General features: G+C 42.1%; 1 protein-coding gene across 4 annotated transcripts in view; it reads left to right on the top strand.

The window, feature by feature from the left end:
- The window catches only part of ARHGEF7 (Rho guanine nucleotide exchange factor 7), an 832,785-nt gene that overhangs the window by 272,618 nt on the left and 535,579 nt on the right, over positions 1-24,588 (top strand). For all 4 annotated transcript variants that reach the window (XM_069205130.1, XM_069205127.1, XM_069205128.1 and 1 more), the window contains 2 exons: positions 2,310-2,404; positions 3,228-3,323. In XM_069205130.1, coding sequence (XP_069061231.1) covers positions 2,310-2,404; positions 3,228-3,323 — 191 coding nt within the window. The remainder of the gene's footprint in view (positions 1-2,309; positions 2,405-3,227; positions 3,324-24,588) is intronic.

Raw genomic sequence — 24,588 nt, forward strand, 5'->3', positions numbered from 1 at the left:
ATACAACATACCATACATAGGGCTAACCTATTCTTTCAGCTTGTCATCAGAGCAGGAATGCTTTCAAGACTGCTGTTTATCTTGTTTATTTTGTCGGGAAACCAGGGGCCGGCATTTTTGTTGCAGCATCAAGCACTCTTTGCTAGAATTGTGATTCTCTTGTGTTAGTTACAGTCTGCCCTGTATCTCTGTTAGTTATAAGGACATATGGTGAATTGATATCACTGGAGAGAGAGTTAACATTTAGTTCAGCTGGAGGCTGTTGTTGCTTCTCCTGGGAAGTCTTCCGAACTACTTAGTCATGCCCAGTGTGAAACTTGTGCAAGGGACTATCATCTGAATCTACAGTTTTAATACACATATTGCTTTGGCAATACTCTTCCATACGGGCATTCCTCTGCCATGGAAAGCCTCTGATGCGGTTCTAGTCTTGCTCCTTACTCATGACCAAGATTAGTTCTTGTTTTGAGTCTGTGGGAACTGAACAGAGATCTTATTGGGATCAGGCTGTATTGTTGTGCTGGTTGTTGCAAAGCACAGTTCTCTACATAAGTCTGTAGCCTCAGTAGCCCATTAGTTGTTGTGGATGGCGGGCGGAAAGAGGCCTGTTAGCCGATTTCCTTGAAGCAGCTCAGTGTTGGTGAGGAATGCTTCTTGTTAGACGAGGGGGGAAGCTAACATTTAGCAAGTTGGTAGCAACATTTAGAGTATAGTTGTTAAGGTGACTGATATGTCCATGATGTGGTGAAATACCGCAAAGCCTGGATTTAATTGTAATTCGACTCAGGCAGGTTACGGTAAGCGTTGTGAGGTTTCATAAAGTCCAGAAAGCTATCCAAGTAAACTGATCTGGAAATTCAGTCTGTGAAGTTGAGCACCACATCGGATGCTCTAGTGTCACACTACTCTCTTGCTGTGTTGAATGAGATGCGACGAGCTGAGTGTGTAATGGATACAGCAGTGTGTTGGATGAAGTGGTACTGGTGTTTGTGCCAAGATTCTCTTGTTACATTTAGGAGGTACTTAAGCCGACCTCATTTGTCTTGGATCATGTAGCAGTTAGCAAGGATGAGTCTGGCAGCATGTCATTTTTGCACTGTGTTGTGTGTGTATGTGAATCAACACAGTTCTTACTGGGGAGCCAACCCCAGTCCAGTGTTTCATGCTTGGATGGTTTATAAGTCCACATTTATGCATCTTATCATATAGGCTGTTTTGTGTGTGGTGAAGAACTGTTCTTGATTGGGCATGTCTGCCTACTATTTTAGAATTAAACATAGGGAATTTGTTTTGAGTGGGTTAACTTTAACCTTGTGGCTGTGCGGAGTTGTCCCCAAATGGTTTCTTTGTGTATCGTTATTGAGGTTAATTTGTTTCGCAGGAAAGAGATGTACTAACCAGTGTGTTTTTGTCCTTTCTCTTGACCATCACTGCTATGGAGGGAGAATAGTTGCCCATTGTATTATTGTGTGCGTTTTCCTGTTCAGTTTAGGAGCTATAGAATGTTGCTGGTGGTAGTGGAGAGGACTGGTTGTTGGGGATGGGAGGAGGAGGCGGAACTGGCAGCTGATCCTGCTCGGCACCCTCTAGCTTAACCTTTTTCCTGTAATGTAATATAGAGATACTCATGCAAGAGTTTGTCACCTGATTTACTCAATGTATACCAGAAACATTATCAAATCGTATTGTAAAGCAAGAGCCTAGGTCAGTCACCTGTTAAATGCACATTACTTTTTCGGGGTGCCATTTACGTAGTCAGGAATTTTCTTTAGTAGGCTTTCCTTTACAAACTACATGTTTTAATTCTAAATTGGTCTAAATTGGCCCATCTTGTAGTATTTCCCTGCTGTCTTTATTAAAATGTAATGAATGAAAGGGAGTGGCCTGTACTAGACTTTAAATGCCCGTGGTATGTAAACCACTCCCTGATGCAAACAGCCTCTCACCATCTTTGATTAGTTTTTTTGGTTACTTTACCTTGTTAATTGGCGAACTGTATCGAAAATACACGGATGCAAGTGTATGCTTCAGGTTGTATGAAAGGAGTTGTTAGTACGCTTGCCAAGAATGGACTGTTATAAACTCATTTTCCCCTAGCGTGCCAAGCAGATTGGTAATCTGAAGGTTAAAGGGGTGACTAGATTTCGAGATCCTCTACTGAACCACTTCATCTACGCAGTTGATCCATCTTACCTGTGCAGTTTAGTATAAGTAGCATGCTAAGGTCATAATTTTGGTTGTAAATAGTAAACCAAATGTTTAATTTTGTTGCTACTCAAACCTTAAATTGACTATTTTGTTTGTTTCAGGTGCTCCAAAATATTTTGGAAACTGAAAATGAATATTTCAAAGAAATCCAGACCATGCTTTCAAGTTACTTGCGGCCTTTACAAGTCAGTGAAAAGTAAGTTTGAATTATTCTGCAGTGTTGTCTTGTTTCAATGTCAAGCCGGTTCAAAGAGCTCAGTAAAGGTTTAGCAATTCATTTTGCTTGCACTTGTGTAGTATGGAAGTGGCATCTTTATGCTCCAAACATAGATGTAAGGCAGTGCGGTACATGGGTAAGGGCAAAGGTGCAGTCAGTGAGTGATTTCAGGGCTAGCTGGTTTGTAAGAGCTGGAATGGATTGTTGCTGCTCACTTAAATTCGGTAACCCGAGACAAATTAACTTGACGGCGGGAAGAGACCATACCCATGTAATGTGCGTTCACCTGATGGTCTCCTGTAACATTAGCTGAAATAGTTTGTGCAGCCTGTGATGAAAATGACTGGATTTAAGTAGAGGTCTGCAAATTTCACGGGATTTGCTTTTGTGGAATTTTGTGAAATCACCACGATTTAGGTGTAATTATGACATGAAAATCAATCATTCTGAGCTATATTTTAATGCGACCTACATCCTAGCTTCAATTTGTGATGAAAGGATGCATTTAAACAAAGGCACCACAAACAACACCTCCTTGCGTTTTATTGTTCCTGTGTGTTTTCTGTAAAATTTTACAGCAAATTATTGCTGTTCACGGATAACAAGTAATTATGCGTAGTGGTGTAATGGCGTGATTTTGTGATTTTCTAATAACAATTCTAACGCAAAATTTCCTAAAATTACGCCGATTTAATTTAGCCCAGGCCTAGATTGAACAAATGTATTAGATGTATTTGGCTTCCTTCACGTATTAGCTCCATCTGAGGAACTCAGGTGATTAGTGTGTTTGTTTAAATTCCAGGTTGAATGTCACAAACACGTCCTACTTGCTTGGAAATTTAGAAGAGATCTGTTCCTTCCAGCAGATGCTCGTTCAGTCCTTAGAAGAATGCACAAAGTAAGTATGAACAAACATTTGCATTACTTGAGGCCACAGAATTCCAAGAGTACTGGCAAAATGCTTCTCATGCCAATAAGTGTGTATTTTTATTTTTTTGCATAAGCTGCATGTTCTGCTTGTCAGTGAAGTGGAAATGGGCCTTGTTCTCAAAGCGAAATCAGTTTCTCAGTCTAATAGCAATGTTAAGTTCAGACTGAAACTACTATTGTGCTTCTTGTATTTCTGTTATAATTGTACTTTGTGTGTAGCTTGTACAGTGTCGTAAAATCACTCCAGTTTTTAAACAGAAAAGGTGCTGAGGCAAATGTTTTGTTTTATATGTACAAGACAAATGGATCACACTTTGCTGTCTTAAGATCATATTTATCTTGCCACGTAACTTTTTTTTTTTGCCATGGGGCATATTTTTACTGCTGTAAAGTGTGGTGTGGTAAATGTGTCTCACGAGGTTCCCACTTTTGCATAAGCTTTGGGCCAGTAAAAGGGCCTGGTAAAGGGGGTGCACACACCCAGCAGTGAAAGGAGGCTGCACCACTCTGTCATTCTCCTTTTTAGGATTAGATATATATTCTACCCACCACTATTTTATGTAACAAAATTGCATAGATATGGCCTGCTACCAGCATTCTTTGTTCTGAGTCTTGATTGCCTATTCTGTGGTGGAAGAGGTACCAGTCCCGCTGGCCATATCCTTGCAGGTATTCTTTATTGCACAGTAAAGCGATCACTATTGGGAAAACTGGTAGAGATGGAAATGGTCTGCCCAATTCAACCTCATCTAGGAAGCCATGACTTCCTAGACTCGAATTATTGAAGATTCAGACCACAGCATGTAAATTCCTAGACAAACTCTTTGGAGGCAATTGATGATGGACATTTAATACACAGTGTTCTTTGCTGTTTTTATTCACGAGGCCTGGCCTACCAGTCAGCTGAGCTTTGTCTCTTGTCTTGCTGCAAAGAAACACATTGTGGGCTTACCAAGAACATGCAGGGATTTGGAGCCCATCCATCACTTATCATTGGTTGGCCTTCCTATCACTATTTGGCTTATTTGTGTCCAACCTTATCAGTCTTGTGTTTGTCCGTCTTATAAAGTTTATCCTCCTTTAACATCTCTTTTGATTGGCTGGCTTCAGTGCTTTCATTGCTTGCATTTCAAGCACTAGTTTTTTAGGTGGAAGCATACCAGATAGCACAGCTGTCTGGTTTGCTTATGACTTCTTGTGGGCATTCTGAAACCTTCCTGGGGAATGCATTCCGCTTGTTGCTGACCCGTTGGCTTTGTAACTCACATTTTCTGGCTTTCTGTTTGCTGGTTTTATTTGTATTAGGCTGTCCAGCTTGGGTGTCTCCCTCATGTTGTCCAAACCTTGTTGACTGTATTTTTTCACAACTCTCTTTCTGTAAACAGGCCTTTAAATTGTGTCCTTATCTTTTCACATTTGCTGTGCATTCAAAGACTGAGGTCAAATGTCTGCTTCCGTCTTCCGATGGAGCTTGATATTTACGTTTCTTTCGCTGACGTCAAAGTAGGAGAAGTTATGTGACAATCCTGCTGAGTAGCCATGTGAGAGTAGAGGGTGTAGGATATATATTTTCTTTCTGGCGCACACACATAAAAATTAACTGTGTTGATGTTTAGGAATAGATCAGAATGTGTACCAATGAAACACTATTTTTGTTATTCCGAAGTGTGGTGGAAACAAATATCTGAGTATGATCAAAACACATCAATACACCTGGTGATGACATTTGCATACACTAACGTTTGTGTGCAGTAAAACTATTTTGGTGCAAATGTTAGTGGTCATTTGAGTTGAAAATGTGTTGTCTGTAATGGCAGTGCGCTACCACACATTGCATAATCCAAAGTACTCCTCTCCACTCTATGCCCTTCCACTGTATGCCATGTCAGTCCATTCTGCGACACTCCACTCTACAACATGCCACTCCACCCTACGCCACTCACTTCACGAGACAACACTCCACTCCACAATCCCCTCTCCACTCCATGCAACCCCACTCCACTCTAGTCTACCCCATCCCAATCTTCCCCACCACAGTCTACCCCACTCCACCCCATATACTCCACTTACCCCATATACCCTACTCCACTCACCCTCTCTACCCCACCCCTCTCACCCACCCCTATTTACCCTCCCCAATCTACCCCACTTCACTCAAAGCCACTCAACCCCACCCCACTCCAATCTACCACACTCCACTCAGATCTACTCCGCTCCAGTCTGCCCAAGTCTACCCCAATCAACTCCAGCCTTCCCTACTCCAATCACCTCAGTCCAGTGTACCCCAATTTACCCCACTCCAGTGTAGCCCAATCCATCTTTGTTAGAAATTGGGTCTGTAGTTAGCAGGGATGTGCAACCTGTCCAAGTAGGGACCACACTCCTAGTTAGAGTAAGTAAACTACACAACCTAAATTAATCTGTCCTCACCCTCTGGTAGCCTGGCGCAGAGCAGGCTGGCTTAACTTACAAGGCAATGTGTAAAGTTCCATTCATACAGCAATCCAAATATAACACTACAAAAAGGACTCCACACAGGTGTATTAAAAAATGAAGATCATTTATCTGAATAGGTCGAGGACTAAAATGTTTTGCATGAAGCCCAACATGCTAATCTGGTGTTAGATAAGGATCCTCACGAAAAATTGTTCGCTATATGGAGTAACATTCAATGTTTTTCCTTTGCTAAATCTAAATGTATGTGATATCGTTTGTCCAATTGTTCTTGTTATTAATTTGCACCTTAACTGTAGAATGTGTAATTGTTCAAGCTTTGATTAGATTGCATTTCTTTCACAGATTTGGACACCAAGTGATGTTTCTTTTTGTTTATCATTTGATTTTGAGATTATCTTACATGACATGAGCATTGTTATATAGGGAAATAAATATTCTAACTTTTACTAAAAGGTGTGGTTATTCATGACTGAAAGGTCATGATGTGTGACCCTGTAAAGTTTTTGTTGATGTGATGTAGTGTATCTGCTTTTGAAAGTCGATTGATGGTTCCTGTTGAACTATTTAAAGGTTCTTTGGCTGTAAAGGGGTTTCCATGACAAATGCTACGGAAAGGACTGGGATAGGGGGCAAGCTCCGGGTTATGGTGGAAGATTTATTTGAGGACATTTGGCGTGACCAGAACAGATGGGGAGAGGTGATGGATAGTCCAGTTTGTGCATGCTTTTCCCAGGTAAGAGGCCTTCTCCTGCCTCTCCGATCTCTGTGCAGCACCTGGTGGTGCACAGTTAGGAACCCTCCTATCTTTGTGAACATGAGTGAATTTTTGAGTTTGAAGAGAGTCAGAGATGGACCAAGTAACAATGAATTGGTCCCTAATTGTCGAGGGAGAATAGCCATAAATCACTTGTTAAATATAGCAGAAAAGAAATAGATCAACTATCTAGTGTCTTTTATGCAGTCAGTTTATATGACTCAGTGTGGTTGCATGTTCTGTTGGAGTGCACCTCAACAGGTCTATGTTATTGTTGCCAAACGTTAATCTGACATTTGCTGTGCCACGCAAGTCTGTTTTGATGCATCCGATATGGTGTTTTTTTTAGGGTCGATTGGGCAAGCGCTCTGGCCCCTCTTGTAATCTCTCTGTGGGCCCCATGTCTCGACCCATCAGTTTGGTTGGTTTGTGGGCTTGCCTTTTAAAATTCGCTTTATTTCTTTAGTGAAAGGCATGCATGTGTCATGCTTTTTCCGGTGTATAGCCCTCCTCAAGAGCACTGGTAAACTACTGAAAACATAAGAGGCTGTGTGTATTCTGCTTGGCTTCTGGACTACTTTTTCTTTTTATTACCTACGCAGGATGATCTCACTGGGCAGTAGTCTTGCACTTTGCATGACATCGACCCTATTACATGGATAATTGCACTGTTGCCAGTTACATGGATAATTGCACTATTGCTGATACGTTTGACTGTGAGCCAACTTCTGTTTCCTTTTGTGTGTCTCCTTCACACTCATGGCGTGGCGCTTTGAATCGGCTTGCTTATGTGAAACTGTTTTACTTTTCATTTTCAGTTTGTGACAAGAAAAGTCCGGTTAGGTAGGAGTTTACAACGCTAATAGCTCTAACTCAAGCAGATGCGAGACCCTTTGCATTGCAAATGCTTGTTTCTTTTTATTGTGAGGCAGTATGTGTCCACTCTATCCTGATGAATGCATTGTCTGCGGATAATTCAGTGCTAATATTTGCTTCTTTTAATTTACCCCCACCTGCCGCCACTCCACCTATCCACTTGTTTTTAGGATGTGAGTGTTTTTCTGATCCATCTGATTCTTCCCCTTTTTAGATTGAGCATAGCAGAGCATAAGCGCTGCTTTTCCTGACGTGTAGTTATCTATTTGGGCTTTTAACCACGCCCATCACATTCACTCGTTCGTGGGCTTGCCCTTCAAAAATCCTTTATCATTGGCAAATGCTTTACATTTGTGCCTCGTTGGGGGGTTTTGGTTACCGCTTTGGGCATCACCCCTGTTACATGGCTAGTTGCACTTTTACCAATATGTTTGGCTGCGAGTGAACTTCTTTTTCCTTTTGCGTGTCTCCTTTACACTCAAGTTCATGGCAGCCGTCGGGTCTCTTATGTGAAACTGTTACTTTTAATTTCCAATTGACGTGGTAAGAGAAGTCCGGTTAGGAGTTTACAACGCCAATAGCTCTAACTGGAGCAAATGTGAGACCCATTGCTTTACAAATGCTTGTTTTAAACTTTTTCTTCTAAGAGCTTTTTCTCTCTTTCTCCAAATGCTCCCCATGCTCTTCCCCGTCTCAGCCTGAGATGTTGAAATTAAAAGCAGAGCCGTAAAGTCACAAACCAAAAGTTCCCCAAAGCTTGGACTTTTTTCTCAGTTTGACATTTCTAAATATTTCAGATTTACTCATCGATTTAGAAAGATGACAATTTGTCAATTTGTGTTCTGCAATTTGACATCCACCAAGTTGGAGACAAGTCAGACGTACATTCATCCCACCCAGCACGGCACATTCCCTCTGGTAGCTTGTAACACTGAGTTTTGCTTTAATTATTCATTCTGCATTTTCTACATTTTTATTTTAATATCTGTATGTTTGCACAGTGTTACTGCCCCCTTAAATTGCGCCGAACCATCATTTTTGTGCTGCATGGTTACGTTTATAGTTTCAAATGCAGCTCCAAATAGCTAAAACCGTGGGTCAACACTGACATCTAGTGGTGGGTGGTGTTTTCTGCGTATGAAGAGGAGAAATGTTATTTCTTTTTCAATGACCCAACAACGCACAACAGAAACGAGCACTGTCAAAATCAGTAGCGCTGGTCTTGGCAAGCGTACAGTTTATCATTAATAATAAGCGAGTGTGTGTTCGCGTGTATAGTTTATTTAGTTATTTTGGTTAACAAAAAGTAAAAGTATCGCTGTCTAAAAGTGGCCGAGGATAGTTTTAGCAAAAAAACAAAATAATGAAAATACACCACAAAAAAAGAAAAAAACACAGTATGAAAGCAATAATTAGTCAAACAGTTGTGATTCTAAAGTGAACTACTTTTTAGCCAGATGCACAGGTGCAAGAGCAAAATGACGTCACCCACCAAAATGAAGAGAGCCAGTGGCTGTAGTGGGCTGAACCACTTTCTCAGTGCTGTGGTAGGCAGAAGTAAAATGTGAATGGCACCTGAGAAGAACAGTGGGTGAAGGGGGCTGACCGAAAATCTGACCATAAATACATATCTCTATTTTTATATTCCTTTTTTTGAATAAACACGTGGCTTGGGAGACACTTAGTTATCTTTACACCAGATTTAAAATGCAATATGAAGCCATGTGCATAAGCCCAAATAAATGTATCCTTGTAAAAAAAGAAGAAAGAAATGATTGACCATATAACTTTTCTACATTTTGAGAGAGAGTAGTATGGAGTCATTTCCAGAAAAGGAGAACTTGAAAAGTTCATTCTCATAATAAAAAAAAAAGAGCAGATTAAAAAAAATAAGTGGAGAAAATTATAAACCAACTGGACATACAGTTAACTTTCTGGTAAGAGACCCACGTAGCGCGTGTTTAAAGATTGAAATCAGAATAGCAGACATCATAAATACATCTAAACCACAGAGGGTAACCCAAAAACCCATCGGGCTGGGTAGAAGATAATCATTACATACAACAATTCCCTAACGGGGGAAGATCGACAAATTAATTATATATCATAAAACAACATAGGTGAAAACAAAAAAAACTATTTATTCATATAAATATATACATTCTTTTATTTACTTATACATAAATATCAATTTAATATATTCATCCTATATGGACAACCCATCTAGTAAAACAACACACTCAAGGACAGATAGTGTGAGAAAAAGTGCTCGTGATAGAAAGAAGAATACATATTCCAATTAATCAAAAACCTATACAAAAAACATTAAAAACAGTCGGTTGGTTCTTTTCTGTTTGCTGCATTAACTCCATTCCAAATCCTCAGAGAGTCTAAATCAATTCCTTTAATCCTCCAAAGATCCTTTGCAGAAACCAATCCAGACTATGATATATCCGTCAATATGGAATTGATAGGACTCTCTGAGGATTTGGAATGGAGTTTTGATTAATTGGAATATGTATTCTTCTTTCTATCTATCACGAGCACTTTTTCTCACACTATCTCTCCTTTGGTGTGTTGTTTTACTAGATGGGTTGTCCATATAGGATGAATATATTAAATTGATATTTATGTATAAGTAAATAAAAGAATATATATATTTATATGAATAAATAGTTTTTCTGTTTTCACCTATGTTGTTTTATGATATATAATTAATTTGTCGATCTTTCCCCGTTAGGGCATTGTTGTATGTAATGATCATAAATACATCAGCTGACAACGAGTTCAACAATAAAAGCAGTTTGACCAAATTAATTTGACAACAGGAAGCATTGAGGTGGGAGTTCTCATTGTAGTCAGCAAAAGGGAAGACCCACATTTATGGGAGGATGTATTATTATATTTCTCAGTTAGTAGGAACCCAGATAATTAACTATAGGTCCTAGAGTGTCGTCATTTTGGACAGTTTGATCGAAAGTTTTTTTTTTTTTTTTTTTTTTTCCCTTTCTTTTTTTTTCTTCTCGTTTTTTTTTGTTTAATGCTTTCACTTCCGCTGAAGATGACTAGTTCTCGTGAGTGACTGATTTAAAGGACTCTAAAAATAAATAAATAAATATTTTCTTATTCCTAGGTTTCTCTGCTTTCTTTGTGGGGAACCTATATAACTTACAGAAGTATCAAGGCACATTACATTGGTTCTCAGGGAGTTGTTAAATGAATAATTCAAAAACTTTAGAGGATACATGGTATGGAGATTTTTTGTATGGGATTTGGAGAAGAGAATTATATTCCACTTTATCTAACCCAGCTATGTATTCATGCACCCAAAATCAAGTCAGAAGAAATGATTTTGTCTCATAGGTTGGCTTAATTTGTACATTTACACAGATTGGCAATCATCAAATTTTTTCAGACAACGAAATATGTACAAAATCTGTGTTATATTGAACAGCGCTGAAGACTTTGTGCAGACAATATGTTAATTGGTTAACTTGTGTGCATTTTTTTCAATGCAGCGGAGAAAAAAGACCAGCCCAAGATGGATGTTAGAAGAGTGTATGGTGATAATTCTCATCTGTTCACTCTAAAATAATTTAACATTTAGCCTAGTTAATTAAAAGTCGTTGTTTTGACCCAGTTTGCAAAGGTTAGTGAGTCTCCCCGGGGAAGGAAATTGACGGTCTAACAATCGGTCTCATCTGCCAATATTTCTTCATGTTCCTTGTTTAAGGACAATCCTAAAATATATACACAAGCTGTCTGGTAATCTAAGTAGCTTAACCTTGTATGTGTTTTATAAACTACTTCATTTGGATAAGACACACCAGTGAAAACCTTCCCAACGACTGGTTTTGTCCTAATGGAAGACCCCACCCATTTCTACATACGGATTGCAGTGCCTTTGACTGTATAGTTGCTGATTGTTTGAGCTTAACTGAAGCCAGCTGTTGAAACACTTGTATGTATGTCACTTCATTGTGAGTCTAAAGTTGTATTTATTTTGACCGTTTTTAATCATGAGCACATAGATCACTGTGTCGTCTGCACAACTGCTTTGCCACCTTTACTTTTGTTTGTTTAATATTGAATAAATTATTGCAGGCAAGTGCCCTTTTTGGATGGTCACCCCCCACACTTTTTGCTCTAAATTCTGTTGGTTATGGCTCTGAAAGTACACTGGAGCCTGCTAACCGGGCCACATTGCCAGTGCTCTCTCTCTAAATTGGTATCCCCAATTGGCAAGGACTTCAAACCCACCTTATAAGTCCCTAGTATATGGTACCAGTGGTACCCAGGGCATGGGTGTTAAAGGGTTCACCAGCGCCTGAAGCTCTATTGGTGCCACCCTGAGATGTTATTGGAGGTGGAATCTTTGGGCTTCTGCTTTTCACCATCCCTGAACAGTGTTGGGGTTGTTAATTTATTGCTCTCCTGACCTGCCCACTAACCTCCTGTCATCACTAGAGGAAGGATTGTCCAGCTTCATGTTAAAAGTATTCTAATTTTACGGTACTGGGAGATCTGAATATACACTTAGATAAGTCCGAGAATCATCATGTCTCTTGTCTGCGGGACGTAATGTCTGCTTGGAATATGATTGAATTAGTGGATCACCTACCCACTTGACAGGTCATCTTCTTGGCGCTATTTATTTCCAATAGTCATATCGAGGTGGGTGAGGTCCTTAGTAATGTGTTGTCTGACCACTCGTCAGTATACTTTTGTTGGCTGTTGGGGCAAGGGCATGGTGATAGAGGACTTAATCCATCCCTACCACATTATAACTGGGCCAAGACTAAGACTGAGGAAATAGCTATGATATTTAATAACAGTACCCAGGTCTTTTCTGGTAGCGTCAAAAAAATGCATTGACACTCAGTGCTGGATCAGGTAGCACCTTACGGAGTACGCTTGAGCGGTCCGAGATGACCACCATCCCCCAAGAACTTGACATAAACATTATTGACCAGTGGATAAGGACCCTATAAAATAGAGCTCTCTTCTTATCGTAGAGAAACAAAAAAATGCGAGCAAATTACCAGGCCAGTGAAATCTTGAGATCTAATAATAATCCTAGAGGTTTTTTAAATCACAAAAGTATTTATCTGTCGGCTCCCTCTCAGACTTTAGAAGCTTCGCCTAAGCTCTGTTCTCAACTATCTGATTTTTTTCGAGAACAAGATCAGTAATAATGTGGAGTCACTGAGTGGTACAGGTTCAGAGGACCTAATGTAGTCCTTGGGACAAGATGATTGCACAGACAACAATAATAAAGTATCTCAGCCGGCGGGAGACCATTCCTTGTTAGGTGATCTCTGTTGGAGTTTTCCTCCTTTTCATTAAAAGGCTTAACGCAAGCCCTTATAGCCTGTAAATTGGGTTCTCCTGAGGATTCGTGCCCTCCTCATTTTCAGGCTATTTTTGCAGAGGTCATCAATCCTGCACTAAATTTGTTATTAAATGAGTCCTTACAACAGGTTATTGTACTGAAGTGCTGGAGGAGAGCTAAACTAATCCTGCTGTTTTAAAAACTCCAGCAGATAAGACTACCTTGGCCAGTTATAGGCCGTTTTCCTTGCTGCCGGCTTTTTAAGAAATTCTTGAAAAACTGATCAGTTCTCACCTTCCAATTACCTTGTGGTCAATCAGATGCTTCAACCTTCGCAATCGGGTTTCCGCACGTGATTTAGCACAGAATCTACCTTAGTTGAAGTCTCTGAAGTTATCAAACTTGCCATGGATAGTGCAACAAAGTTGGCCTTATTGTTGCTGGACCTTTCTGTGGCATTTGATACAGTTTCCCATCCTATCCTCCTGCAGCATTTGGCATGCACCCAGGTGGTGACCTTAGAGGTTGCCCACCTGATTGCCCTTGTTTTCCTGTGCTCCAGCTGCCAGCTTGCAGCTGCCGCCCCCAGGACAGTATTCTGACTCCCCTGGACAGTGTGTGAACACTCCCAGGAGTTAGAACAAAGGCCTAGATGGGAGGAAGGTCACACCTCCCTCCCTCTGATGAAGGCTAGTGAAGTGGCACATAAAGGGGGTTCGCTTCAGAGGACACACTGCATCTGATATGCAAACAGGATGTCTCTCAGCAGAGGACACAGCCATGCCATCTCCCTTCCCTGAAGCACATTTGCACAAGGGAAAATTAGTTATGAGGCATACTTTCGCAGGAGTCTAGCCACACCTCTAAGGTGGGTCAACTACCTGGTCTGTACAGCAGAGAAAGACTTCTGCCATCTTGAAAAGTAGCAAAATAGAGGGTTCTGGGTAGAAAAGGTGCCACAACCCACCGAATGTGGCCACCTTAGGAGCAGATTAGCCTCTGGGGCTAGTAGCCCAGTGGCTACTTGAACCCACACCCCTGATGGCCCTAAATCAAGGATTTAAGGGGCACCCCTGGCACCGGAACCTCGGATCTGAAACAACTTGCAAAGGCAGGACAGGAGAAGACCCGCATCAAAACAACAACAGAAACAAAAGGTGTGATACCTTGAACCTGGGTCAACCTTTCCGAAACTGCCTGACTGCGGCTTGTCCTGGCCCAAAGTTTGGTTCCCTCAGCAAGAGGGAACTCTTTGTGAGCCAAAGCCAAGGCCAGACTACCTTGGACTAGTGGCAGTAGTCCTCTCGATATCGCAGGTAAAAAGCAGCTACGGGGACTAAATAAGCGCTGACCACAGGGCCCTCTAAAAGATCGCCCAAAAGCATGTGGTCCAGTTAATTGTGGGAAGTGTAGTCCAGCTCTCTACCAAGTTACAGCCAGCTACTGTTTTCAACAGGATCGCCAAAAGGGGAGATAGCTTCTCCTCCACCTTACCATTGTCAAGGCTTGTTGATGGCCAGTCTGGTCATCATCACCTTTACTCAACACTGCAACCTGAGGGCACACTGCAGCACCTTCATCTGACGTCACCAGTGGCTCCTTTGTTGAGTTTGTACATCTGCTTCTTCACCGTCACAGTGGTAAAACCAGCAACCGCAGCTCCCGTTAAGCATCAAGGATAGCCAGGCACACCTCTACACCTGAGACGCCCTAACTTTGTAGAGTTGTTCTGCCTGATAAATCCTGGTCCAGGGGTCCACACAAGATTAACTCCAAGTGAGCTCCCACAAACTGGATCTGCAGGTGGCCAAGTGTCATAAGAGTCATTTTTCAGCACCTGTGGTGCCTGCATTCATCACCAAGGACAATCAGGTTTTCTCTGCACCAGGACCCCACAAGCCGGGGAAAATTGGTCTAACTGTCGAAGCTTGTCCCTGGGACCCAATATCCTCTTAACTACAAGTGAGTTCCTCTGAACTCAACCCACGAGTGGCCGAGTTTCACTAGTGATTTGCCCCTCTGACCGCAATAGTAAACATTTGACAGCTTGTAACATAATGATTTATTTTTCACTTTAAATTTCATAACTCCGGTTATACATATCTGATTTACTTTGTTTTGGTGTTTCAATTAATATAAAAATCAGATTTATTTTTATTAAGTGGTGTCATATTTCTTTTGAGTTGTCAGTTACTTTATCATCCATGGTAGTACTCTGAAATGCTTAACATGTTCCTCCAGTAAAGCCACAACTGCTCTGTGCCACCCTACCAGAACTGAGCTAAGGATTCATTATTGTGAATCCAAGGAGCATCGTTAGGGTATTGTGAGAGTATTGCATAGTGAAGCCTAACCAGTATCACTGTATAATACTCCACTTTACTGGAATTATTCTTTTTTTGTTAAGCACATAACCGGTCATTTGCTGTTTGTGATGTTTTTTAACTGGATTTTTCTTCTATTGGATTTGCCAATTTATATAATTAGTCCTGGAGGAAATTTGTTCTTTTAATTTAACCCCCCAATTTAAGTGTGAATATCTCTGGCCGCTGTCTGGTGATAAACATTTCCAGTGTCCACATACTGGTTAAAAAAACTGTATTGAAACTGAGGTAAGGTGTCACAATGATTGAGAAGTTCCCATGAAGTGAGTTTAATAAGCTGAAATGTCAGACAATGTGTCCTTTTGTAATTGTCATATATATCTTATAAACATTACATAGACTAATCCGTCATAGGTTTAAAATGGGACTTGGGCAGAACTAACTCAAGAACAAATTATCTCCCGTTAATGTAATTAAGTTGTGGGTTTCAGGAGGAAACCAATAGATTTTTAGATCAAAGCCTACTAGACCGCCCAGCTGTCTGGTTTGCTAAAGACATCTTGGGGACATTCAGAAAGCTTCCATCGGAATGTATTCACCTGTTACCATTGACTGTGGTTTGTAGCTTACAATTTCTGGCTTTCTATTTGCTGGCTTTATTTGTTTTGGGCTGTCCAGCGTGTGTTTGTCCCTTCCAAGGAGGGAACCCTTTTCACACTACCCCTCCTTGTATTCTTCCGCTAGTACTCTTTTCTGTAAAGAAACTTTTAAATCTTGTTATTATCTTGTTACATTTGCTGAGCATCCAAAGACAGAGGTCAATTGTCAGGCTCTGTCTTCTGAGCAAGCTTGGTGTTTACTTTTCATGCACTGAATTGACAGATGATTTATGTGACAATCTTGCTGGATACTGAGGGTAGGAATGATTTTTTCCTAGCATGCAACAGCATTTAAGTGAACGGTACAAGTATTTGTAAACTGTATAGTTTTATTAGTAAAACTATATTTTTTGAACACTGAAGGGAATTTCTTTGGACTACCTTAGCATTCCCTTTTATGTATGGACATTGGTATTGGGTATATGGCCTCTGAGCAATAGGACTACCGGGAGGTACAGTGCTGTACCCTTACACACTAAGCACTAACACCTGTGCAGCTTCTTGTTGGCCAATATTGCTCTTCGAGCGGTATTTGTGCAAATGTAATGGTCATGCCAGTTGAAAATTGGTTGTCCATAATGGCCGTATACTATCGCACCATGAATGCTCTACTCCCTCTGCACCACTCCATGCCACTGCACTCTAATCTGCAGCTTGTACAGAACATGGCTAAAACAGTTTGGCAAAGCCAGTAGCTCTTGCAAAGGTGAACCTATTGGCTTTGCCAATGCTTGTGTGCGTTGATTTCCCCCTCCTAAATAAAACCAGTACTGAAAAAGACAGCACAGGCTAATATTTTGTAATTCTTCAGTACTAGGCTCTACTTATTACTGTCATTAATGTCATGCAAAAACAAGAAAGTATTCATAATAGTCACGTTGGTTGCGCCAAAACTTATGTTAACACGTGGAGAATTGTAAGACAGAAATATCTAACTTGGTTTGATTTTTACTACAGTGTAAGATTCCACAATAGCGCTGTCTTTACTAGTGTGCGCCTTCATTTCTGTGATGTACGCTACAAAATCGGCGGCAACCTCACATAGTGGGAGAATCAATAGGCCAAGTCTCCTGAAACACCAGTGTTTCTTACTCTGAGAAGAAATCCAGGAAAATTGATGGCATCTGTCGCTGTAGATACACATGTTCTGCATAGCTCGCCATCTGGTGTTGGGTCGGAGTGTTACAAGTTGTTTTTCTTCGAAGAAGTCTTTCGAGTCACGGGACCGAGTGACTCCTCCTTCTGTCTCCATTGCGCATGGGCGTCGACTCCATCTTCGATTGTTTTCTTTCCGCCATCGGGTTCGGACGTGTTCCTGTCGCTCCGAGTTTCGGAACGGAAAGTTAGTAAATTTCGGAAGATTTTCGTCGGTATTGTTGCGTTCGGGATCGGCGTAGTTAGATTCAACACCGCATCGAAGGTCGACGCGCTCCGGTGCCCTTCGGGGTAGCTTTCGATCCCCCGTCGGGGCCTGGTCGGCCCGACCGCATGTAGAACAACGCCGATGGAACGGACCCCGTTCCGTTTTTGTCCCAAATGCCACAACAAATACCCGTATACAGACCAACATTTGGTATGTAACCTGTGCCTGTCACCTGAGCACAGTGAGGAGACTTGCAAGGCCTGTCGCGCGTTCCGGTCCCGAAAGACACTCCGTGACCGTCGAGCCAGGAGACTTCAGATGGCGTCCACGCCGACAGTGCACCGAGAGTTCGAGGAACAAGAGGAAGAAGAAACCTTTTCGATCCACGAATCGGACTCCGAGGAATTCGACGATCAAAGAACCGTGAGTAAGACGTCAAAAACAACACATAAGAAAAGTGACAAGGCCCAGGGGACGCCACTGCCACCAGGCCATGGCTCCACCCATAAATTCGGTGACCGACCATCCGCACCGAAAAAGGCCCAAACAGTGCCGAGATCGTCCGACTCCGGTCGAGACACCGGCACGCAGCCTTCTCGGGATCGAGAAAGTGCTGGAGAAAAGCAACGACACCGAGATAGCGGTGTAGAAACGGCTCGACGACGAGACAGCGGCACCGACGAAGATCGACGCCGAGAGGTTTCGACTCCAAAAAAGAAAAAAGCCACCTTGGAGCCGAAAAAACATACAGACAGGGTTTCGGTGCCGAAACAACCCGTAACCGACCCAGGTCCAGGCTCTTATACAGAGGAGCAATCCCTGTCCTCTCAGATGCGAAAGCATAGGTTTGAGGAAGAGCTGCAATCCACCGAAGTGGACCATACGCAAAAACTTATTTTCATACAGCAGGGAACAGGAAAAATAAGCACCCTTCCCCCTATTAGGAGAAAAAGGAGACTGGAGTTTCAATCAGACCAGGCGCCACAAACCAAGATGGTGAAAAAGGTGACTCCGCCACCCTCTCCTCCACCTGTAATTAACGTCTCACCAGCACAAACTCCGTCACATTCCCCGGCTCACACCACCATGAGCCAAGGTGACCAGGATCAAGACGCTTGGGACTTATATGACGCCCCAGTGTCGGACAACAGTCCGGAGGCATATCCAACAAAGCCCTCACTACCAGAAGACAGCACAGCATATTCTCAAGTGGTGGCTAGAGCGGCACAATTCCACAACGTAAACCTCCACTCAGAACAAGTCGAGGATGACTTTTTATTCAACACCCTCTCCTCCACCCACAGCTCCTACCAAAGCCTGCCTATGCTGCCAGGTATGCTTCGGCACGCAAAGGAAATCTTCAAGGAGCCGGTCAAAAGTAGGGCAATAACGCCAAGGGTGGAAAAGAAATATAAGGCACCTCCTACAGACCCTGTTTTCATCACCACACAGCTGCCACCAGATTCCGTCGTAGTAGGAGCAGCTCGGAAAAGAGCCAACTCCCACACATCTGGGGATGCACCGCCCCCAGATAAAGAGAGCCGCAAGTTCGATGCAGCTGGGAAAAGAGTCGCAGCACAAGCTGCAAACCAGTGGCGCATCGCTAACTCTCAAGCACTACTTGCGCGCTTTGACAGAGCCCATTGGGATGAGATGCAACACCTCATCGAGCATCTACCCAAGGAACTACAAAAGAGGGCAAAGCAGGTGGTTGAGGAAGGTCAGAACATATCAAATAACCAGATACGGTCCTCTATGGACGCAGCAGACACAGCTGCAAGAACAATTAATACATCTGTGACCATTAGAAGGCACCCATGGCTAAGAACGTCTGGGTTCAAACCAGAGATACAGCAGGCAGTGCTCAATATGCCCTTCAACAAAAAACAACTGTTCGGACCAGAAGTGGACACGGCAATCGAAAAACTAAAAAAAGACACTGACACTGCTAAAGCCATGGGCGCGCTCTACTCCCCGCAGAGCAGAGGAACCTACAGCACCTTCCGCAAGACACCCTTTAGAGGGGGGTTTCGGGGTCAGGCCACACAAGCCGGCACCTCGCAGGCAACACCGTCCAGCTACCAGGGACAGTACAGGGGAGGCTTTCGGGGTCAATACAGAGGAGGGCAATTCCCTAGGAATAGAGGAAAATTTCAAAGCCCCAAAACCCCTACAACCAAGCAGTGACTCAGATGTGACTCACCCCCTCCACACAACACCAGTGGGGGGAAGAATAGGTCATTATTACCAAGCATGGGAGGAAATAACTACTGACACTTGGGTCTTAGCAATTATCCAACATGGTTATTGCATAGAATTCCTAAAATTCCCTCCAAACATACCACCAAAAGCACAGAATTTATCAAAACAACATTCCGAACTTCTGGAAATAGAAGTTCAAGCACTATTGCAAAAGAATGCAATCGAATTAGTACCAAACACACAAACAAACACAGGAGTCTATTCACTGTACTTCTTAATACCAAAAAAGGACAAAACACTGAGACCAACCCTAGACCTCAGAATACTAAACACCTACATCAAATCAGACCACTTTCACATGGTCACGCTACAAGAAGTGTTACCATTGCTAAAACTACAGGACTACATGACAACCCTAGACCTCAAAGACGCGTATTTCCATATACCAATACATCCATCGCACAGAAAATACCTACGGTTCGTATTCAAAGGAATACATTACCAATTCAAGGTATTGCCTTTTGGTTTAACAACCGCACCAAGAGTCTTTACCAAATGTCTAGCAGTAGTGGCTGCACACATCAGAAGGCAGCAAATACATGTATTCCCGTATCTAGACGACTGGCTAATCAAAACCAATTCACTAACAAAGTGCTTACACCACGCAAATCAAATCATACAAACCCTCTACAAACTCGGTTTCACCATCAACTTTGCAAAATCCAACATTTTACCGTGCAAGGTACAACAATACCTGGGAGCCATAATAGACACAACAAAAGGAGTAGCCACTCCAAGTCCACAAAGAATTCAAAATTTCAACAAGATCATACAACGCATGTATCCAACACAAACAATACAAGCAAAGATGATATTACAACTCCTAGGCATGATGTCCTCATGCATAGCCATTGTCCCGAACGCAAGACTGCACATGAGGCCCTTACAACAGTGCCTAGCATCACAATGGTCACAAGCACAGGGTCACCTTCTAGATCTGGTGTTGATAGACCGCCAAACTTACCTCTCGCTTCTATGGTGGAACAGTATAAATTTAAACAAAGGGCGGCCTTTCCAAGACCCAGTGCCACAATACGTAATAACAGATGCTTCCATGACCGGGTGGGGAGCACACCTCGATCAACACAGCATACAAGGACAATGGAACGTACATCAAACAAAACTGCATATCAATCACCTAGAAATGCTAGCAGTTTTTCAAGCATTAAGGGCTTTCCAACCAATTATAACTCACAAATACATTCTTGTCAAAACAGACAACATGACAACAATGTATTATCTAAACAAACAAGGGGGGACACACTCAACTCAGTTGAGCCTGCTGGCACAAAAGATATGGCGATGGGCAATTCACAACCACATTCGCCTAATAGCACAGGAATAGTTTATTCCAGGGATCCAGAATCAACTTGCAGACAATCTCTCTCGAGATCACCAACAGGTCCACGAATGGGAAATTCACCCCCAAATTCTAAACACTTACTTCAGGCTCTGGGGGACACCTCAAATAGACTTGTTTGCAACAAAAGAGAACGCAAAATGCCAAAACTTCGCGTCCAGATACCCACACAGGCAGTCCCAAGGCAATGCCCTATGGATGAACTGGTCAGGGATATTTGCCTACGCTTTTCCTCCTCTCCCTCTCCTTCCTTTTCTGGTAAACAAATTGAGTCAAAACAAACTCAAACTCATATTATTAGCACCAACTTGGGCAAGGCAACCCTGGTACACAACACTGCTAGACCTATCAGTAGTACCCCACATCAAATTGCCCAACAGGCCGGATCTGTTAACACAACACAACCAACAGATCAGACATCCAGATCCAGCATCGCTGAATCTAGCAATCTGGCTCCTGAAGTCCTAGAATTCGGACACTTACAACTTACCCAAGAATGTATGGAAGTCATAAAGCAAGCCAGAAGGCCGTCCACTAGGCACTGCTATGCAAGTAAATGGAAGAGGTTTGTTTGCTACTGCCATCATAATCAGATCCAACCTTTACACGCAACTCCAAAGGATGTAGTGGGTTACTTGCTTCACTTACAAAAATCTAACCTAGCCTTCTCTTCCATTAAAATACACCTTGCAGCAATATCTGCATACCTGCAGACTACCTATTCAACTTCCCTATATAGGATACCAGTCATTAAAGCATTCATGGAAGGCCTTAAAAGAATTATACCACCAAGAACACCACCTGTTCCTTCATGGAACTTAAATGTTGTCTTAACAAGACTCATGGGTCCACTTTTTGAACCCATGCACTCTTGCGAAATACAGTTCCTAACCTGGAAGGTTGCATTTCTCATCGCCATTACATCTCTAAGAAGAGTAAGCAAAATTCAGGCGTTTACAATACAAGAACCTTTTATACAACTACACAAAAATAAAGTCGTCCTAAGGACTAATCCTAAATTTTTACCAAAGGTTATTTCACCGTTCCACCTAAATCAAACAGTGGAACTACCAGTGTTCTTCCCACAGCCAGATTCCGTAGCTGAGAGGGCACTACATACCTTAGATGTCAAAAGAGCATTAATGTACTACATTGACAGAATGAAAAACATCAGAAAGACTAAACAACTATTTATTGCATTCCAAAAACCTCATGCAGGAAACCCAATATCAAAACAAGGTATAGCCAGATGGATAGTTAAATGCATCCAAATCTGCTACCTTAAAGCAAAACGACAACTGCCCATTACACCAAGGGCACACTCAACCAGAAAAAAAGGTGCTACCATGGCCTTTCTAGGGAACATCCCAATGCAAGAAATATGTAAGGCAGCCACATGGTCTACGCCACACACGTTCACCAAGCACTACTGTGTAGACGTGCTATCCGCACATCAATCCACAGTAGGTCAAGCCGTGTTAAGAACATTATTTCAGACCACTTCCATTCCTACAGGCTGAGCCACCGCTTATGGGGAGATAACTGCTTACTAGTCTATGCAGAACATGTGTATCTACAGCGACAGATGCCATCGAACTGAAAATGTCACTTACCCAGTGTACATCTGTTCGTGGCATCAGTCGCTGGAGATTCACATGTGCCCACCCGCCTCCCCGGGAGCCTGTAGCAGTTCGGAAGTTAGCTTCAACTTTGTACATTTGTATATATTATTTTCACCTTAAATAGGTACATACTTAATCACTCCATTGCATGGGCACTATTACTACAACACAACTCCTACCTCACCCTCTGCGGGGAAAACAATCGAAGATGGAGTCGACGCCCATGCGCAATGGAGACAGAAGGAGGAGTCACTCGGTCCCGTGACTCGAAAGACTTCTTCGAAGAAAAACAACTTGTAACACTCCGACCCAACACCAGATGGCGAGCTATGCAGAACATGTGAATCTCCAGCGACTGATGCCACGAACAGATGTACACTGGGTAAGTGACATTTTCATTATCAGGCTAAACCAGTGAAGTCACAGCATAGCAGAGATATTTTTTGGCATAGAATTTTAGCAGATTTGCTTGCACGGGCAGTGCAGCACACCTCACAGTTAGTAATACATACATGGCTTGACAACAATGTCTCAGACTCTTCTACATATTCTTAACCATAGTGCTCTAGAATTCTCTTAGAATCTTTATCTTCAGTATGCATTGGAAATAATCAAATTTTGGCTTGGCAGCTAATGGCATACAATACATTGATCGATCAATTGGACACAATGTCTGACAAATTCGTAGAAATATGATTTATAGTTGATGAATTTGAATTAAATGAATGCGAGCGATCGCCTCTGAAGAGTTTCTAGTAGGTTGAGTAAACATTCTCTTGAAAATACATTACAGTTTTACACAGGACATGGTAGAACTGATCGAAAATAAATCTGTCTGGGTCAAAAATAGATGTGCTTGTAGCAGGCCAATTAACTATGGATGCATGTGCCCCCTACACTGTGAGGCCAACCACAGTTTAGTTGTAATAGTCAGTAGAATTTTCACTGACTTTAGTCATGGTAACAGCTGGCCAAGGGAACATAAAACATAAACAGAATTCTTTTATTTGTGCCTGAACAAAATTAACCACGATCTAATTCACAGCTTAGTTTGAACTATTAATAATAAGGCATGCTCATGGGCCACATTTTTAGGATAACTTGGTGGCCAGCAAATAATGTATATATTTACAAAATATAAAGTAAGCCACAGAAAACTTTGGAGACTGAAATAAGAAGCCTTCCTTCAGCTTAGCTGACTTACTTTGTGGATCACTTAGAAAGGAGGACTCGATTAATAGTGGAAATAAATAATAACGACTGTTAGTAGACTCCAAAGATGTATTGTTACTTCTATTGGGAGCATCGGGCCCATGATTGAAAGTGGTTTGGTTTTCAATGTTTTGCTGTCATTTCAAGGTTTTTGTGAAATGTAGGACCTCCATCGGCTCATGTTTGAGGTGCCTCTCCTGCAATAAAAATGTGGTTCGTGAAACTTGAGCACTACTTTTTATGTTTGATCCTCCAGTAGCATGCAATAGTGCATGGTTCTCACTTACAAGACACTCTTGTAAACAGAAAAGGGATTGGAGCTCGTCTGTTGCTTACCGTTTGTTGGCTTGCATAGCACTCTTTATTACAGCCTCGTAATTGGTCACTGCAGGCATATCATCATTTCCATTCTTGTCTGTGGAGCAGGGACCAAGCGCTGATTGATTCAATTTAATCAGTGCCCGTCCGCTGCTCCTGATGTGATTGAGGTACTATTTTGTTGTTTTTAACTTGTAGTGCTCTGCAAACAGAAGGTGTATGACAGGCAAAAACGTGCCCAGCAGGACAAACAAAATCATAAAGTTTTATTTTCTATAGATAACTCTTTTCTTTTAGTTTAGCAAGTCTTCTTTTCTCACTTTGCACTCATGTTTTCTTTTATATTTGCTCATGGGCGCTGTTCTCAAAAGATATCAATTATCTTGTTTTAAATCTTGCAAAGTGACATTGCTTTATATGTGTAATTTCCTTAACACAAAATCGCGCAGTACACCCCAGTCCATCCCACTACAGTCCACCCCACCCCATACCTATCCACCCACTCAGTTCAACCCACCCCTCTCAACCCAATCCATCCCAAACCAGTCCAATCCACCCCACTCAAATCCAAACTATTCCAATACAAACCACTCTCCCCAATCCGATCCACCACATTCCAATACTCCCAACCCACCCCAATGTAATCTGTCCCACTCCAATCCAAAGCAGTCTGCCCCACTCCAATCCAAAACAG

Source organism: Pleurodeles waltl, chromosome 8 (assembly GCF_031143425.1).
Source record: "Pleurodeles waltl isolate 20211129_DDA chromosome 8, aPleWal1.hap1.20221129, whole genome shotgun sequence".
Classification (NCBI taxonomy): domain Eukaryota; kingdom Metazoa; phylum Chordata; class Amphibia; order Caudata; family Salamandridae; genus Pleurodeles; species Pleurodeles waltl.